The following is a 20,725-nucleotide window of genomic DNA, read 5'->3' as shown; positions in this document are numbered from 1 at the left end:
TTTAGTATACACATTTGAATACTAAAACAAGCATATTTGAGGAAATTTTGTTCTCTTACTAAAAATTATGTAAGCAGTGAACTATACAATGAATTTGAGAACACTTCATGAGATCATTGATACAACTATAAGAATTAATAAAGCCTCAAAATTAATCTGAACCTTGCTTTTTATATGCCAAAAATGTTATCTTAACTCTAAGAGGTCAGTTATTGCTTAAGATACTTGTTTAAAAAGTATCCCAGGACTGAAGAGATGGCTCAGAGGTAAAAGCACTGACTGCTCTTCCAGAGTTCCTGAGTTCAAAGCCCAGCAACCACATGGTGGCTCACAACCATCTGTAATGAGATCTGGTGCTCTCTTCTGAATGCAGGCATACATGCAGGCAGAACACTGTATACATAATAAATAAATAAATATTTTAAAAACTCGATTTGAAAAAATATATCCCTCATAATACATCTAACATATGCTTGCTTTTCTAGTTGATGTGTTTTGGAAACAAGTATTAAAGTTTATGAACATGTACTTCAGAAAAAATGGAGACATACAATAGTACTGATCACTACCTTAATAGTGTTAATTTGTCTAATATTTAAAACAGTGCTTTCTTCCACCTGCTTTATCATTTATAGGATGCATCATGAACCTAATTTAATTCAAAAAGGAATTTTATGGAAAAATATGAAATTAGAGTGAATATCCTTGATTAAGAATTTTGGAATATAAAATACTTACAAATCTGGAACTTTTTTCAAGTGTCAATATTGATGCCACAAACTGAGAATTATGCATCTGACCACATGTGGTAACTCATAGTCAACATTCAGGCAAACCAAAAATCCTGTGTAAAATTATCTTCTGTCTGCATGTAAAATGTATATAAACATAAATGACTTTCATTCCCAAAAATACCCCATTGTGTGTATGAGAATCATTATGTATATGGAAAATGTTTTAAATCTGAAACACTTGTAGTTCCAAGTAGTTTAAAGAAGGATACTTTAACCTGTCATGTAAGGTTTTGCCATCATTTTGTTCTCTGAAGATGCAGACTGTTCTTAACCATTTCAAAACTGTAGGGACTGTACTTGGGTTCTTCTGGTTCAGCCACCTGTTCTGTTCACATAAACAAATGACTTTGTCTCTCTGTGCAACAGTTCTCATCTGTTAGGTAAAAGGGGAAGGACTTGATTATTTTAATGTGACCCCGTCTTTAGTCAAGAGATGACTGTCTTCTGTGGCTGTGCCTGAGATTCAGTACTGGCTTTATAATTGTTAAGCCATGCAATGTTGCTGTGCTATATAAAGGAACCCTTCTCATACAGCAAGTTAGCTAACTCTGCCTTTAAATATAACATTAGGAAAAAGTAGTATCCTATGCTTTGGCATAATGTGCACATATATTTGAAATTATTTAAATTCCTCCCAGATGGCACTACAGATTCAAAATGTAAAATACATCTTTTCAACAGTAGATTCATGTAAAATTAAAGCACTAGCCTAAGATATGGGATGAATTCCTAAGCTCCTGGAATTGACTATTATAATAAGTTTCAGAGACATTGCTATCTGGTAACTAGACTGAAAGATTGAAACAAGGTTGATAAATAGCTTGTAGGTTGAATTAAATCTCCTACACTTGCAAGTTTGGAGTTTAGCAGTATTAGTAATAGGTTCAGAATGTTGTTCAGTGAAGTCATGACTAAGTATGTTCAATCCTAAGCATATGCGTGTGCTCCCCCACACAAATAAATAATTGGCCAGCTGTAAATAAATTTGCTCCCTAAAGTGACTTTCACCAATCTATGGAAAACAGTGGTGTCACATACACATTCTTTGGGCAAACCAGATGTAAACCTTCAATGAGTGATGCATTACTATATCTGGAAAAGTAGTATAGACTTTAGCACCCTAAAATTTGTTAATTGATACTACATGTAAGTCATACCTACCTGTCCAGCACAAGTTCTAGACTAGTTTATAGAAGTAAAGTATTTTACACAAGGGCCAACAAAGGTCACCCTTTGCATTCAATTTACTGAAATTTTGTAATATCAAATGAAATGCCTTTTTTAAAAAAATTTTCTTCCTGGAGAGATATTTTGTAATGACTTATTTATGAATGCTAGTATCAGAGTCTGGTTGCCAGGTTCTTTTAAAGACTAAGTAATGGAGTATGTGGAAATCTACTTATTAAAGAGTAGCCAGATTTATATTTATCCTGTGGGTTTATAAAATTTTGTTTTCTGTTGTTTCATGAAAAATAGAATAGATACCATTACCCATTTTTTTTCCCAGAGGAAAAAAATCTGAAGCATAGAGGTGTTAGGGATTTAAAAGAAACTAACCCAAATATTATTTTTTTTATTCTTAGAACATTTCATACATGTATACAATGTATCCTAGTCATATCAACCCCAAATTCCTCCTTCATGCCTTCTGTCTCCCTTCCTCCCTACTTCCTTTCTTTCCTTCCTTCCTTCCAACACACTGAGTCCAGTTCATGCAGACTGTGAGCATGGCTGTAGGACCATCTATAGGAGCCTGGGCAGCCTACCACTAGCCATATCCAGGTTAGGGAACTTTTACAAAGGAATCAGAATTAGAACTTTGACTAACCCTCTATGTCTCTGTTTAGTCTTTTCCTTGGTCTGTTGTGAAGAAATTTCAAGTCTCTAAAGGAGACCAAACTTCAAAAATATTAATAAACAGAATTTAGTCATTATTTGGCACAAAAATAGATTAGGATTGCCTGAAAAGTACAGTTGAAGAGCAGTGAGTGTTGAGTCTGTAGACATTTACTCATTTGAGGACATGATGTGCATTTAGGTTAAACCCATATGGTCATGTTCATTTATTTAATCATTTTTTATTCTTGGCAGTTAATGCATTTGATCATGTCTGCCTTCATCCCTTTCTCTCAGCCCCACCCTCATCTCTCTGGAGCCCTTCTTCCCAGTTCTTTCCCTTCTACTTTCTGGGCTGTTTGCTTTCTTCAAGGGTCCTACAAAACTCAGTAAGGGGTGTTTGCATGTGCTTGGGTATCATGTTATTGACTAGATCATGGGCAGTTTACCAGGGGCTACGCCCCTGAGGAAAAATGCCTTGTCCACCCCCTAGCAGCCATTAACTCCTTAGCTAAGGGGGTTGCCTCAATATGTTCTTCCCCCGTCCATCCTGGAATGTTGGCAGACCCTATTTTGTGCAGATAACCATAACTGCTGTTGAATTCATGAGGCAGTAGCCATGCAATGTGCAGAAGACATTTCACAATACTATTCCCCATCTTCTGTCTCTTAAATTATTTTCTATTCCCCTTCTTTAATGTTAACTGACTCTTAATGGAGGGGAGGTGAAAAGAGGTTCCATTTAGAGCTGAACACTCAGCAGTTACTCCCAGCACCATGACCAGATGAGTTCTGCCTTAACCACTGCCCACTGCAAAAAGAAACATGTCTGTGTAAGGTTGAGAACAGCATTAATCTCTGGGTATAAACAAATATTTTAAAAGGCTTGGCATCATGTTCATTTTGTAATTGTAAGTGACATGTGTCTTAGAGTCTAGTGCATATGCTTTTCTGTTTGTAGCCATAGTAGTCTTGATTATTGGTTTATATTTTCAGAGAATTATTAGGGGATCTTTGGACAATTTATGAGAGTGTAGGCCACAGTAAATGTCCTTTTATGTGATTTCTTTGCTCTATGATTAGGTAATTAGTACTAAGACTACATTCTGTATATTGGCCAAGTAGCTAGCTGTTAATCTTCGATCTTAGTTTAAATCTTAGCGTAGAGCTAAGTGATATGTTCCTGAAATCATCATAGGATTGGCAGACTTTGGCACACATGTCCTAAGAGTTCTCAGATTTTCATGTAAGCATATTGCAACCAAGAGTAGCTAGAGAGGCACTGTAAGAAGTTGAATCTTCCAACAAAGCTGCAAAGGTATTTTGCAGATTGAGCATATCTAGAAATTATGGGTATCTGGAAGGCACAATAATGTTTGTGTAGTATTTAATATGTTTGTGTGTATATATAACTTCATGCACTGGGTATCTTTTGACATGCCATGAGTGCAAAGTCATTATCTATACTGCTTACATATTCTACTGCCCTCATGTTGCTCCTAAGAACAATCTCATCTGCCTTCATAGATGCTTGGTACATGATTCCTAACAAATAAGTATTGAGACAGATGAATGGATGCTGCCAGAAAGACCTGTTCATGCTTGACTTGAACAGTGTAGTATATTTGTGTAGGTTCAACATAGTTTTGCCTTCATCTTGAGATCGTAGAAATGACACATCTGGAAAGATAAAGACTTGGAAGAAGTGCAAATTCTTTCCTGCTTAGCTTTAAGAGTAAGAGAATAGGAAGAAATATGCAGTTTTAGTTTTCTATCCTCTGAAGTTTCTTGAGGACCTTTGTCATGCTTACCCATCCTTGACTCTCCCTGCCTGCTGTGGTACATGACACATTGTGGAGGCATAATAAACATCTGTTGAGCAGGTGACTGGTTGTTTCTTTTATATTATGTCTTTTTCTTCTTCCCTGTTAAGGTAGAAAGCCCTTAAGGATGATGGAAATATCTTACACCTAGAAAATGCTATTGACTTAACTAATTTAATACATTGACTGCTTGAATTAAGTTTGTAAAATATGTAAATTGGCTACGTAGTAATCATCAAAATGTAACATCACGTATCTCAATAAATAGCATGGTGCTCAAATGCATATTGAGTAGTTAAGAGTTATTTGAACTTTAAATACATTAGTTTTAATCCTTCCAACATCAGTAGGAATGTATGTAGTTTGTAATAAGTAGTGTTGTTGCCACTTTACAAACAGGAGAACTTGCAGAACAGAGTATAAGTCATTTATCCAGAATCATCCTGGAAATTGCAAACAGAAACTTCCATTTCAGTCCATCTTTTTAACTGAATTATAGGTGCTAAGGAAATGCACTTGAAGGGATGAAAGCATTCATTTTCCTTTTTGTTTTCAGGTACAGAGTAATCTATTGAAGTCATCATTTTTATTTTCCTCCCATACTTGATGTTTTTGTATTTACAAGCCTAAGTCTAGATCTCTGTACAATTTCAGCTTGCATTGCCATTGTCGAAGTGTGGGGCAGGGAAAGAATGAAGGAGACGAAAGGAGTGGGGGGAGGAAGGAGGGAAAGGCAGGTTGCTTGGCCGACATACTGTTCTCAGGACTATGTTAAAATAACTGAAGGATTTTTATTCACCACGTGAAAGTGTATAGTCTGTCACGTCAGGGACAGCACAGCTGCAGAAATAGCTCAGGACACGGGTATAGCCTGGCCCTAAGCCACCCTGTGCTCCTTCCCAGCAGTCTGCTCTCTCCAGCTCTGCCCCTCCCCTTAAGGATCCCCAAAGCAGAAGCACCAGCTGGAAAGCAAGTATTCAAATACACAAGTCCAAGGGGAACAATGAGTTCACACCATAGCATTCAGGCCATCTCCTAATGCAATGGCATTCAGTTCAACTTCTGAAGGTTCTGTACTGCAGTTCCAGTCTGCTGAGACTTAAGGCGGACTTAGCTGTGAGGCCCTGTTAAATAAAAAAATCAAGTTACCTGCTGGGAATATACAGTGGCCTAGAGTAGACATTCCTATTCTACAAAGAGAATTGGGGCATACCCAGGAAGACTGAAAACCAGCAGGACAAACACCAAACTCTGCAGCATCCTTATCACCCATTGCAACCCCCTGGTAATAGCATCTTGACTCCCAGGAGGCTTTGACAGCATGTTCTTTCCTTCTAAGATGCAAATCTTAAAGGTAGATACTAACTGAGCTAAACTCATATAAAACTCAGAAGCCAAAAATACATAAATGCCCAATTTTTGTCAAATTTGTCAGACAATCCTAAGTTGCTGGAACTTTGGGAGATAGAAGCACTTCTGATTATATTAAGCTCTGAATGCCACTTAGCACTGTTGAGGTCTTCTGTGGGTATGCTATAAGTAGTATCAGTACCATCTAAAGTAAGTTTATCTTCTTGCATTTCTTTATTCTCTTTTATGAAAAATGTGTCTGAAAGTGTAATTTTACTTTCAAAAGATAAATGCTTTTGTTGTGCAGAGTTCGTGACAGAGCACCTGCCCGCACACATGAGCCCCTGGGTTTAAGTTGCATGTTCTTGAAGAACCAGGTCTGCATTCATCTAGTTTCACCTAAAATGGTAGTTATAAAGGTACAGTTTACCTGATGAGAAGTAAGCAGTCAGTTGTCACCAGCATAAACTCGAAGGTGTTCATCCCAGCAGGCTGTTTATATAGATGAATACCATCTAGGAAGGTTTCTCATAGGCTTGGAATATGTGGGTTTTGGGATGCTTTTTGAAAGATGCTAAGTAAACCTCTGAATCTATGTTTAGTAGTAAGCTCTTAGTTTTACCACAGCCTTCATTCATCCATAGAAACCAGCCTACAAGTGTTATTAGAAGTAAAATAGCACTATGAGCAGTCTGCATTCAAATGTATTGTAAAACTTTTAACTTCCATGTAAATATCTGCATATTTTGCAGCCCATTTCTACAATGTAAAGTCTTCAAACTACTTAAGAATTCCATCTCAGAGGCTGGAAAGATAGCCCAGGTTTAAAAGCACTGCCCACCCTTCCAAAGGACCCAGGTCCAATTTCCTCCACCTACATGGCAGCTCCTAACAGTCTGTAATTCCAGTTTCTAGGGGATCCAGCCCCCTCCTCTGGCCTTCTGGGCAGCAGGTATGCTGACATACGTGCAGGCAGAACACCTATGCACATAAAATAAATTTTAAAAGCAAAGATAATTTCACCCCAACTTTAATATTTTTATTTTTGACCAGCATACTCTAATCTTATTTTTACTGATCTGTATCCTAAATTCATTGGAAAGTAGTTGTTTTTCAGTGATTTCTGCATAGCATTCATTCTCAGTACCCTACCATATGACTACATACAACCAATTATAGATGACCTTTTAGTCAATGAAACAAAGAGAAGTTATGGCTCAGTGGGAGAAACTGTAAAACAGGAGCCTAGTTCAAGTCCTTGCCTTTCAGCATATCTGAAGGTTGGCCCTCGTCAGCCTTTGCATATGATAATCTGTATTAATTGAAATTAATAGTATTGAAACTTAGTTGTAATGTGATTGTGTCATGTGAAGAATTCTTTGAAAAGGTAAACATGGTGGCACATATCTTTAATCCCAGTACTTAGAAGGCAGAGTATGTGGATCTCTGATTTTGAGACCAGTCTGTTCTATGTAAGAGTACCGGGTCAGCCAGGGCTCGCAGTGAGACCCTGTCTCAAAAACAAAACAACCCCCCAAATCAGACAAACAAAAGAAGTTCTTTAAAAAAAAATCACAGATTACTAAAAGAATTATTTAGATTAAGGAAAAGAATTTTGTCACTGTTAACAACAAAGAAAAATTTCCCTGGCATATCAGTTGTATATTATCGGACAGCTGAAATATTGACTCTTGCTAAACTAACTTGGGGTGGAACCAGTGTGCCATCACCTTGGCAATTAAAGTAAGCTATAGAGGCTTTGCCAGCTATAGAGGCTTTTGCCGCTGCCCAGGCTGATCAGGGAGGCTTAAGCATACAAACAAAAAAGCTGCCCTTGATACTAATAGCATCCAGTAATAAACTAAGCTATTATTAATTCTCTTATCATTTACCCTTAGGGTCAGTTGCATAGTGCCTTGATCAATGCTCTTAGCTTTGCATATTATTTACATAGCTTAAATGTGCACTCACAGTTGGTGATAATGAATCTGCCTTAATGACAACAGAAACAGACTTTTGTTCATACCATCACTCAAGCATTAACTAGTTTTGACTTTTGATTATAGCCTCCTCAAAAGCAAAATTAGGTTGTCAATGTTTCTGATTCTGAATACCAAATAATGGCCATTAAAGTATTGGCTACTACTAGGTCCAAAAGATAAAACATTTTCATGGCAAAATATTAGGAAACAGATTTTACTATAAAATATCCATTTTCTTCCACCCAATTATGGCTTTGACAAAATCTCTGTTAATGCTGTCTCTATTTCTGCCAGTGCCATTAACGGCTGAGCCACTCTTCAGTCCCACCAAACAGTTTTAACAGTGCTTTTTTTCCTTAAGGACCTGCTTTGCAAGGAAGTTGATCTTCGTGTCCTCTGCAAGCTAAATCAGCATGTAGTTAAAATGTTTATTTGATTTTGAATAGGTTATGATTATATATTATAATCTAACAAACAGAGGACAGGCTTGAATTTAGTAGACCTCACTTTTGCAAAAGATAGATACATATTCATAAGAGTTGAAAGAAGCATCGTTTTTCACCCAATAACTAAAGCCTATGACCTGGAGACCTCCTCAGTAGAGCACTTTGGGGGAAAGTCTCTAAAGAAGGCCTTAGTAAATACTTGTTTTGTTGTTTGTTTGTTTTCTAAAGGTAAATCAACATAAACACTGGCTTGTATTAATATAATAGATTAGTAATTTGTAGTATCAGGTTGGCCCAAATCTTTTTTAGTCTCTGCTACAAGTTACCAATGAATCGAGTGATTAGTTACCCTCTTTTGTGTGGGTCCTCAATCCTCTAAATGTAATGATACAGGAAAACTATTTTTATGTTAAGGTATTTAAAATACTTATTTAAAATGTGGCCTTTTATAAGCAAACATGATTGAGAAAGAATTTAGTGCTCATATCTGGTTCCTTACAGAAAATAGACTGTTGTAAATTTTCCTAGGAATCTCTGTGGGATTTAATACCTGATATTAGAGCCAGCAGTGAGACTAGAAAGTGACCATAAAATTGGGACTTCCTATGGCCTTTGAGTTGTATGTCTTTCCTCAGCCACAGCCACATTACGACAGAAAGCTCTAGTCACAGGAGGCTAAGACCAGAAGTGTACAGATGTGGTACATATCTGTACTGCATGTCTTGAGATCTATGTAGAAACATTTACAGAGCGCAATTAGGGGATCCAGGACATTTCTGAGAGCCACCATGAATGCCTCCATCTTAGTGAAAATGGAGCAAGAACTAGGAAGCTGCACAGTAGTTCTGAATGTTTTATGAGCTGAACACATAATTCAGATTTGGGTTTCCCTGTGTCTCCCCTCTCACCATCAGAAATCAACCACAGGCCGTGCTTCTGACAACGAGTTCTGTTCTCTTATTTTCTTACTCCTTCATTAATTTGATGAAGTTATTGAGGTCTGCACCAAAGGTTTAGACTTGTCATAATTTATAGTACCAAGGAAGGAAGCTTAAATCATTCAGTGAGTACCAAATGTTGTTTTGAATTATATCTATTTTGGTCATTTACATCACTGATCAAAAAGAGTCCCTTTGAAATATTTAACATTAAATCCTTAGCTTTTCTTAGCTCATTGAAGATGCTTTTTTTATTGCTTATTCATATTGGGAAAGTCCCAGTGTTTTGAACATCCTTTATATATTTCATACAGACTACTTACTCCTGAGAATTAGCCTATGAAGATAGTTTTTGTTAATCCCTGTTTTACAGATGAAACAGTGAGGCTAAGTGATGAACCCAGGACCTTACAACTGACTAGTGGATATTGGAGCCATCAAACTCCAAAGCCTGTGCTTGACCCACAAGTTTCAACACCAATATTTTTTGAGACAGGGTTTCTCTGTATTGTTTTGGAGCCTGTCTCGAACTCACAGTGATCCGCCTGTCTCTGCCTCCCGAGTGCTGGGATTAAAGGCGTGCACCACCAAGCCCGGCTCATAAATATATATTTTATAATCAAAGGCATCTTAGAGATCAGCTAAAATAAAAACTTACTTAGCTTTTGTAAAGACAGTAAAATATCACTGGCCATAAGGAACTTACAAAATTAATAAAGTTGTTTCCAAATGTACAAGGAGGGCCTTTGTATCAGTTTTAAAATATTTCTGAGCTGTGAAGAATATACACAGCAGGCAAGAACTGACTTGTATGCCTGGGTGTACATGCACATGTGTGCATACGGAGGCCAAACATTTATATTCTTTGTCTTCCTCTTTTGTTTTCCAGCTAAATTTTTGACAGACTTTCACTGAACTAGGCCAGGTTTTGGCTAGATTAGCCAGCCAAGGAGTTGAGGCCAGCCTGGTCTACATAGTGAGTTTCACAGGACAGCCAGGGCTGTGTAGAGAGATCTTGTCTCAAAAAAAGAATGAAAGGGAAGAAAGAAAGGGGTGAGGAGGGGAAGGAGGGAGGGAGGGAAGGAGGAAGGAAGAAAGGAAGGAAGGAAGGAAGGATCGATACTGACTCTAAACTCTTGAATGTATCTTTTTGTTGTTTTTAAGTGGAACTATCTTGGGGTCAATAGTCAGCACAAAAACACCCAGCCCAGCAAGAACACAGCATGCTTGGATCAGGATTTGTCACCTCCATTCTCCATTCGGCATGGGTTGTGAAGAACAAATGGTGGGCAGTGCAGTGGGGGGCGTCCACTGGGCACTGGCCTGGCCTCACTCTTGATACAGAGAACACATTTTTTTAAAACAAGGCTGTTTGCACCCTATTTTTAAGCATTTTGGAAAAAGATGATATAATTAGTTTTCTTAGTGCTACATTATTAAAGGTAGAGTTCAGGCAAGGGGTGACCATTTTAGAGACTCCAGTGACAGATCCAGACTCCTGGAGCCCTGTCTTCAAACTTGCAAGTAATCATCCATTGGCTTATTCAGAGGTTAAATAAATAAACACACTGTTTATGCATCATGCTTTCATTTTTTGAAGTATTTTTCTCCTTGATTTATATTAATGTAATACTTTAATGAAGCTTAATACTTTCCTCACAAAACTTTGACTTTAAATAAAGAGAAACTGAATTTGAAATCAAGCATAAGGAAACTTGGCTTGTAGATCTGAAGCCAAGAGAAAATTAGCTGGTCCTTTGTGAAGGGAAACTTTACACAACAACCAGAAGCAAACACAAGAATGAAGAATTATTTTGCCTTATCCTAGCATTCATAGTGTTTCGGTTGTCTCTAATCATTGAACAAATTTGCTTTCTCCTGAGTAGTTAAGATTTAACTTTCAAAACTGTGTCTATGGTAAAAGACCAGATCATCCCCAAGAACACCCGCAATGTTTTTGTACTGGTGAAAATCAGACTCAGGCCCTGCATATGCAAGGCAGGGAGCAACCTCCCCAACATTTTTAAAACAGGTTTTTCTGAAATGTAAAATGCCAACTTAAAATTACACTGCTCAAGTTAATCCAAAGATACTAGTTACTTCTAAATATCTTAGAGCGGAATATAAAGGAACATACTTCTTTCAAAATTGGGAAAATTATCAAAACATTTACATGTACATAAGAATCAAGATAACTCATTTGTAGAATTCTCTTTAGTATGACAATCCTTGGTATCTATGGAAGTCATTATAATAGAAGTATTTACCTACTTGGTAGCCAAAAGAATATGTGTATAGCCACAGGAGGAAAACAAAAACTGATAAGCACATGCACTAAATTGTATTTCACTGTGCCTTAAAAATGTGATGACCCAAGGAATAGCTCAAAGAAGAGGAAATAGGAATGTTCTCTGAATAACTCAGATTTACCATGGGGTAAATTTTGGCTAGTGGGCAAATAACTCTTAGATCATGCATTCATTTACCTTTTAATCGGTGTAAGAAAATGTAGACACTGGGGGCTGGAGAGATGGCTCGGCAGTTAAGAGCGCTGGATGCTCTTCCAGAGGAGCCTGGTTTGATTCTCAGCACCCATATGGCAGCTCACTATAATGCCAGTTCCAGGGGATCCAGCACTTCCAAGTGGTGCACAGGCATACATCTATCATACACATAAGACAATAAAATAAAGAAGAAGATGTAAAAATACAAAAACTTAATACTAAACTGCTTCCCTATAGTGTTCATTCCAGGCTCATTGTGTACTGTGGCCTTATGCACTGTACTGTGTTTTGGGGTCCTGAAGAGTAAAAAAAGTAAAATCCCTTAGACGTCTTGACAGTGTCAGGGCTCACTGTTAAGTACACTGGGACTCAAAGGCATACTCATGGAAACAAACAAGTACACTAAGGGACTGGGTACCTTCAACCTTTGCTGTCCTGTTTCTGTGATCTTGCTTCAGTTTCTTGCCACCCCACGCACTTGCTCTTTGTGCCTTGTCTGTGTCACTTTTCTCTTGCATTTCCCTGATGCTTTAATCCTTCTCCACCCATGTATTTCTTATCACCATCTCCTGTGGCGGGTACACCCCCTTTTCTTATCCTGTAGCACAGCGGGTCAGCTTCCTACCCACCCCGTCTCTTCCCATGCCAGGAAAGCAAAGCTCATGGAGCAGTTCTGAGACAGTTCTACCAAGCCGAAGAGGCTTTCCAGCTCCTCCAATTATTTGCCATCATATAGTCACAGAAAGGACATACAAAGCACGTAGAAAGCCTTTCATTGTAATAGTAACATACTTTATTAAAGGAGCTACATACAGTGCCATTCCCCCTTTTTTAATGTACAAATTTATGTACATTTTGATAGTTTATATACTTGTAAAGCTACACACAGATGGTTAACCGGTTCTCCATGCTCTTTTGTAGTCAATCCCAATGTCTTTCTGTAATTTATTTTTCATTTTGCAAATCGGATATACAATACTCACTAAAAAGTAACTCCATACCCCTTGACAGCATTTTTGTGTTCCTTGGTCTTGACTGTGTATCTCAAAAATAGGTGGAGACATACAGTATTTGTCTTTTGGGGAGCTGACCTTTTGTATGTAAGATGACATCCTCCAGGTTCATCTGTTACAGTATACTCAGAATTTCCTTCCATTACATGTACCTGTACACTTCATTTTGTTGGCCCAGCCACCACAGAGGGACATTGGGTTGCTTCTACCTTTTGACTACTGTGACTAACCCTGTTATGAGAGTGGGTATTATATTTTTCAGCCTTTATATCTTAAAATATTTCTTCAACCCTCTTTTACTAGTCAGCACATTTTGTTAGGTAGTTTGATAATAATCTGCATGTTTTGTGGTCTCCTTTTTCTCCTTGCTTTCAGTTCAGCTGATTTCTAATAGTTTCCTGCAGTTAAGTCACATTCCCTGAATCTGTCAAAACCATTCTTTATTATATTGTTTCTGATACTGTCACATGATTCTTCCTTGTAGTTTTCAGTTCTATGCTGAAATTCACAATCTGATCAAGCTTGATGGCTCCTTGTTGACTAAAGCCTCAGAGGGCTGTTCGCTTTCTTTGCTTAGCATGCCCTGCATCTGAGTAAAAAGCCGTGCATTGCTCTCTCTTTTGACACTGGCTCATTTATTGCTCTTTGGTACACACGGCAACTTACCGAATGTCAAACATTACATTAGAAAAACAACAGCAGTTTATAGCAGTTGTCCCTTTATCCATGGGGAACTGGTTCCAGGACCCATCCCTTGTCAGTACCTGAGGGGTCCTCAAGTCCCTTATGTCAAGTGGCATAGTGTTTGCATATATATCCTCCTGTACACTTAACCTCTAGATAAAGTAGACTGATGCAGTATATTTGCTATATAAATAGTTAATGCTTCGCTATTTAGGAAATAATGATAAGGGAAAGTCTGTTTATGTTCAGTACAGACAAAATTAGTTGCTCCTAATCTTTGTAGCCAGTAGTTGATTGAGACCACAGATATGGGACCCATAGATATGGAAGGCCAGCTACCGTATTTCCTCCTATACTTGGGCATGACTCTTATGTTAGCATAGAAGTTAAGTCATTCTACTTAGGGGTTAAATTAGAGTTTGATTTTGTTTAGCTTTTCACCCACCTCTAGCATTGTCTTCTGCTTAGGGTCAATGCTGACCTGCTGGAGGTTCCAGGTACCTCCTTAGCTTTTGAGTTGTTTTATGCTTTATCCCCGTCACAATGGGAAGTTGCTTGGTGCTAAGAACCCAACTACCATCTGGTAGCAGGTAAATGCTGTCTTTGTTCTGCGGGTCTTCTATGGGAATTTCTTACTCCTCTCACAGAGATTGAAGACCTGAATCCTGGACTGTTTTCTGCTCTTCCTAGGGTCTAGAGGGTTGTTCTCTTGGTCCCTAACAGTAATAGGTCATCCCCTGGGCCCAAAGAAGTAGGGGAACAGTTTGAGATTATCTTTTTCTAGTAGACTAAACCTGGGCAGGCTGTATAGCTTCACACAGTGAGGGTGTCTCCCTTCATCCAGGCTTCTCTTGCCTCCTCTTTGCTTCTGGTCTTTCACCTATGCCACTTCTGTCAGAAGACTGTGGTACAGAGCTGTCAGAAGAGTGTAATACCTCCCTTGGCCCATGTGCGTGCCTCCCAAGAGTCTTAGAGATGCTTTTTAACAACGTTCTTGCTGACAAACAAATATCATTCCATGTGTGAAATTATATAATTATTTTGTTGACATAAAGAATAAATGCATTTACCTGGATTTAACCATAGTTTACTGGATATTTAGGGTTATGTCTTAAACTTGAGCCTCCTTGAATCTAAATAACCAGCAAATTTGAAGACACTGGATGTGCTGAATTGTTTTTTGTCAGCTTGACACACGCTAGACTCATTTGGAAGCAGGAACCTCAACTGAGAAAATGCCTCCATAAGATCAGGTTGTAGGGAGAGATAGCTCAGTGGTTAAGAGGTCCTGAGTTCAATTCCCAGCACCCACATGGTGGCTCACAACCATCTGCAATGGGTTCTGGTGCTCTGTTCTGCAAACATCCATGCAGGCAGAACACTGTATACATAATGAATAAAACTTAAAAAAAAAAAAAGATCAGGTTGTAGGCAAGCCTGTGGGGCATTTTCTTGGTTAATGATAGATGGGGAAGGGTCCGGTCCATTGTACGTGGTGCCATCCTGGTGGCCCTGGATTCTATAAAAAAGCAGGCTGAAGAGGCAATGGGGAGCAGGCTAGTAGGCAGCACCTCTCCATGGGCATCAGCATCAGCTCCTGCCTCCAGGTTATAGCCCTGCTTGAGTTCCTGTCCTGACTTCCTTCAGTGATGGTGTAAGCCACATAAACCCTCTCCTCCCCAGCTTGTTTTAGTCATGTGCTTCATTGCAGCAATAGAAACTCTGACCAAGACACTGGAAAATCCTAGGATAAATTGGAAAATGTTGCTAACCTACTTTAAATATGTACTTATATGGTCATATCTTTTCTAATAATACATTGGTCATATGAATTAGGTTCACTATAAAGAGCTCATTTAACCCTACTTCTCTAAAAACCTGTCTCTAAATTCAGTCATGCTGTGATACTCTAAGAGTTAGGACTTCAATATATAAATCTAGGTTGTGGGGCTCCCATTGAACCTGTAACAAAAGACACTGAAAACAGAGTTCGAATATAGAGAATCTGCAAGATGACAATGTCCACAATGTCCTGTGCTACAATTAAATATTCTGTATCTCTGCTAACCACTAGTCATGTGTAGCTTGTGGCTTTTGACTGTATGAAGTGCGCCTAGTGAGACTGAAAAGTGAATTTTTAATTTTATTAAGATTGAACAATGTAAATAACCACATGCAGCAGTGACTGACATTTAAATAATGCTTGACTAATCTCTTTAACATGTAAAGACTGGAGGATCAATACAGTTAAGATATGGGTCTAGTACCACAGTCAAAATAATTAAAATAAATAGACATAGATTGTGTTACCAAATTCTTACTGGAGTTTCCGCCAATAGAATATAAAATAAAGCCAAGATAATGTTTTAAAATGCCCTCAATCTTTAGATTGGTATTGTTTTCTGACAAGTAGATTTTAGAAATAATCCTTTGAAGTCATTAATTTTTAATTTTAAATAGGTTTGACAATTATATACAGTGAGTGTTTAAATTAGTCCAGTAAGATTTCAGTTATTGGATTGAAGAGTCCATTTAAAATGAAACACTTCTGGGGGAAACTGGTAGGTGGTTTTAATAAAAACTAATTCATTTAGAGCAGGTAAATAGCATGTTTTTCTTAGAAAACCTAAATCTAAAAAGTCATTCCACAAAGGAAGAATTTGAAAAGAGTTTCTTTTTTGAGAATGAAAGTAGTTGGCTAAGTTATTGCTTCATTCTGTCACTTAATGTTTTGATGAGATACTGTTAACTGGTAAACAGCCAAGTTATAAGTCTGCAGTCCCATAGCCCTTCAGCTGGTATCCCTTAATTAATGTCTTACATGATTGCAGTATAACCATCAAACTTTGGGGATCAGCACTGCTGCAATAATACCAGCTAAGTCTCAGCCTTTCACTTATGATTCTTCTTTTTGTTGTTTCTTTGGCAGTGCTGGGGATCGAACCCAGGGTCTCTCCCATGCAAGGCAAGTACCTTACCATAAACTATACCAGCAACCCCAATGTTCCTTTTCTGTTTTGAGGGAACCCACTCAAGGATTCTACAGTGTATTTCATTGTTGTCTCCAGTCTCTGTTCTGGTCCTTAGTCTTCATATTTTTTTAAGTATTTAGTTAATTATTTTGAAGAATGTCCTTAAATTTGTTTTTTTTTTCTTATTTGATTAGCTTTTTGAGTTTGTTTGCTTCTCTTAAGACTATCATTGAAAATGATCTGCTGTCTTCCTCTGTCCTGTCATAGGGTTATAATGTGGATATATCTTAAAACTGGTATTAAGCTTTAGAAATTTTGATGATGGAAACTGCCTTTAATATATTGCAATTATAAAATATCAGTCTATAAAACATGCCTTGTGATGCAAATTGATACTACATACAAAATCATTGATTAAAGAAAGCTATAGGTATCACTGTTTAATGGGACAAAGTTAGTAGAATTTTATTAATTGGAATAAAATTCAGTAATTAAAAAGAGAAACCGTCATTTCTTTCAAATATGACAATTCTCCATTGGAAAGTTAACAGAGTAATTATCAAGAAAGGGAACTTCCCAGTGAATAGAATTGCTTTTGCAATAGAAGTTATTAGAACCATTTTCTTGATGTAGCATATCATATGAAATCATTTTATTGTAATACATTTCTGTATTGGAACATTTAAAAATTCTGACTATAAAGATACAAATCAGTAATTAAAAAAATACTATACCACCTGTTCCAACCTTACTGTCATGCCAGCATCCTCATACATCCCCACTGAGGGATGAAACTTAGTGGACATTGGTGCTCTTAAACAATATACTTCATTGTTAGGTATTATTTTTGGCTTTGGGTATAGTATATGTGTATCACATTTGCCTATTAGAAGTATTCCATTCTAGAAATACCTTTTCTATTTTTATTGTTTGGGGTTGTCTTTGAAAACACCTTTAGACTATAAGCCTGATAATAGAATTGAATATTGTTGTCCATCAGAAACAATACTCAGGAAAATGACAACATTTTCTCCTTGTTTTGTTTTAGTTCAGCAATCAGCAAACACTGGGAGGCTGAACTAGCCACCCTCAAAGGAAACAATGCCAAGCTCACTGCAGCCCTGCTGGAGTCCACTGCCAACGTGAAGCAGTGGAAGCAGCAACTGGCTGCCTACCAGGAGGAAGCTGAGCGGCTACACAAGCGGGTAAGGCCGGCAGCGCTGGGGTGCAGGCCTTGTGCAGACGCAGCACATGGAACCTTCTAGGGATCCCCTTTGATATCAGTGAAGTGTATGAGCTAAGTTTCCTGTTTTACTGGCTCAAGAAAAACATTTCTCACGGTTTAATGAGGGTGAAAATTATATATACCTTTTGAAAACAAATGAACCGACTATAGTTTCAACTGTGCCAATTATCTGTGTGACAAAATGGCAGAGCAGTAAATGGAAATGAAGTAGAGATGACAGAGTTAGAACAGAACAGATACCATCCTCTCCTGTGTATGAAAATTAACTTTCAGTTTGCAAGATGAGAAAGTTGTGGAGCTCTGTTTATAATGCATGACTATACTTAATGATTAGTAAGATAATTTTTTTATCACAATGGAAACTTAGCTTATGACAAATCACTGGTGGTAAATATCCATTGGAGATCTACTGTGTTGTCTTGCAGCAGTCAGCTGAATTGAATGTTGAAGCATTTATAAAGTACACGCCTTTAACCTTAACACTTGAGAAGTGAGGCGGGAACCTGCAGCCCGAGCTTGCCCTCATACCTCCTCGTAGCTGGTGTCAGCTCCTTTAGTACTGTGCTCTGGGTGTACCAGCAACGAGTCACCTCAGCCTTGCTCTAGATGGCTTATCTGACCACTGCTCTCTTCTCCTGTTTTCTATGTGCACAGTCACTTTTGGGATGTATTGGACATTGTAAGTGAGCTTTTACAAAGTCTTCTAGTTCCTTTGAAGAGTGTTTATTTTATTATTATTATCATTATTATTATATTATGATTATTATCAGCAACAGGCAATAAATCCCTTGAATTTTTATTTTGATAGGTTTTAGTTTTTTTCAGTTGTCACCAGTTTTGGGGAAATCACTTAGTCTAGTCCCAGGCAGTCTTTATCCTTAAGATGTCACCTTCCTGAGGTGTCACTGGAAAGCTTGAAGTGTTTTCAAGGTCTCATTCGTTTGACAAGATTTCAAGCTGCCTTCTCAATGGCAAATGCCACCACAGCTCAGTCCTTTCAATGTCCAGTTTTTCTCTGTCCTCACCTTCCCCCATTCCCACCCCTACCCTGCACTCCCTTACCCTCAGCTGTGGAGTCCACTAAAGATTTGTGGGAGATCTATTTGCCTTTTATTTAATTCCCCTAACTTCTAGGGTTCCAAAAATGCTTGGATGCCTCAGGAAAACAAAGCTAAAGGTTTCAGCTTAAGTTCATCAAGCTGTACAGCTGTACTGGTCAGTGCCTTTAGATAGAGATGTGTAAGTCATTGACACTAATGTGGCTATTCTTCTAGAGTTGGCTGTTGGGCTTTGGTTATTGTTTTTTGCTATTGTTTGTTTGTTGTGTTTGTCTGTTTTGCCCACAGGTTTTTTTGATGTTGTTGTTTGTTTTCTTACGAGAAGGGTAGTCCACTAAACTCATTCTGTTATTACCAGCACTGAAATTCCCTTTAAGATATTTTTAGTTAATCAAATAAATTATATATTGATTTGTACAAATCAAACTGATGCATATTAAATAATAAAGCGATAACAAAGGTGTATGTGTGTGTCTGACTGTATGTGTATGTAAAATGTCTGTGTGTGATTGTGGGTAAGTTTGTGCAATGACGCTCCTGTGTTGAGGTTTTGGGGACTCAACTCAGGTTGTCACATTTGTGCGGCACTTACTTTTCCTGCTGAGCTATCCCTCCAACCATTCCCAGGAGTTTTTTATTAGGTGCTCCATTGTGAACAAGGGAGAAGAGAGTGTCTAGGGTTCCAGTAGGAGGGATTGGCTTTCAGAAGATGGGTTATGAGTTGACTGCCTGTTAAGACCAGAATTCTCTTCAGAGGCACACTTTAGTTCAGTCAAGAAGATGAACATGAACACCATTTATTCTTAGGTCAAAGAGAGTTGCCTACTGTTGAAGTATGCATCTTGGCCAAAGTAGAGTATTAGATAGGTTGCAGCCACTGAATGAAAGACCCTAAGATTTAATTTACCATGGTGATCTGGTGATACAGTGCTTGCTTCACATATAAAAGGCCCTGAGTTCAGTCCTCATTAGTGAAAAGATGAAAAAAAAGGTTTAATATTATAAAAGACTTTGAATGCCATGCGATGAAAAATTAATTTGTTAGCAGTTCTAGAATATCTAAGAAGAGAGACCACAGTTGTAATTAAATGTGCTGCAGGAGCATTGCATTTGTTCAGTCCTAAGTAAAGGTCTGTGTAAGGAAGCATATTAGCACCTATGCAGAAAGGAAGTAGGATGTGAAAGAAACACAGAATATAGAGGGTGATTTGCCATTTTGGAGGTTCAAGGCAATTTTGCCTTATTCTAGTCAGCAGGAATTTGAGAGTGTGGTGTTTGAAAAGTTGTGGTAGGATGTCTGTAAATGTATCCATGATTTCTTCCTGTATTAACTGGGGTGAATAACTTTTAAGTACACTGACCTTTTCTATTATCTTAAAAAGCTGTCAAGTGTTCATTAAAAAACAATATTACTTGTTGGCTCTTGGTATCTTCTTAGTGACTGAAGAACTGTTGTCTTTCCTATAAGAGGCACAGTTGACACTAAGTCTTTCTCATATCCAAGTTCTTAAGGTGTTTTTAAGCATACCTTTCATTTCAGATTCTCTTGTATTTTAGAAATATATTTGAAAAAATCCTAATTCCGTATTTACTGAAGACTACAAATGGGGAAAGCAGACAGTCATAGATACTTGTATAAATTCTAAGGAACTTTCCTTGTAGGGATTCTTTGTAGTGATTAATCACTTGTTTCCCTAACCTGGCTCTAACCAACATTTGAATAATTCATTGTCCCCAGACTATCTAATAATCCTTTGGTTTTTGCCATCGCCTTAAATATTTATCTTTAAAGAATTTATTTTATGCTGAAAATCTTAATAGTCTTTCATATAGTAATTCAAAATTCATTAACTTCTCAGGAGCTTACTATGACTTCAAGAAACCCTTTGAAATTGCCACTTAATTTAACTTGTGTTCTCATTTAATTGCAGGTCACTGAGCTTGAGTGTGTTAGTAGTCAAGCAAATGCTGTGCACACCCACAAGGCAGAACTAAATCAGACAGTCCAAGAGCTGGAAGAGACCTTGAAAGTGAAGGAGGAGGTAGGTACCACTCCCCGGTCCCCGTGACCCAAATAGC

At 37.8% G+C, this 20,725-nt stretch overlaps 1 protein-coding gene across 1 annotated transcript in view; it reads left to right on the top strand.

Moving 5' to 3' along the window:
- The window catches only part of Homer1 (homer scaffold protein 1), a 102,999-nt gene that overhangs the window by 65,680 nt on the left and 16,594 nt on the right, over positions 1–20,725 (top strand). Inside the window, exons 6-8 of the mRNA XM_005065653.4 lie at positions 16,300–16,335; positions 17,391–17,547; positions 20,578–20,688. Of these exons, the coding sequence (XP_005065710.1) occupies positions 16,300–16,335; positions 17,391–17,547; positions 20,578–20,688 (304 nt within the window). The remainder of the gene's footprint in view (positions 1–16,299; positions 16,336–17,390; positions 17,548–20,577; positions 20,689–20,725) is intronic.

Source organism: Mesocricetus auratus, unplaced genomic scaffold, assembly GCF_017639785.1.
Source record: "Mesocricetus auratus isolate SY011 unplaced genomic scaffold, BCM_Maur_2.0 Super-Scaffold_100020, whole genome shotgun sequence".
Lineage (NCBI taxonomy): Eukaryota > Metazoa > Chordata > Mammalia > Rodentia > Cricetidae > Mesocricetus > Mesocricetus auratus.
This window is presented reverse-complemented; position numbering and strand designations above follow the sequence as displayed.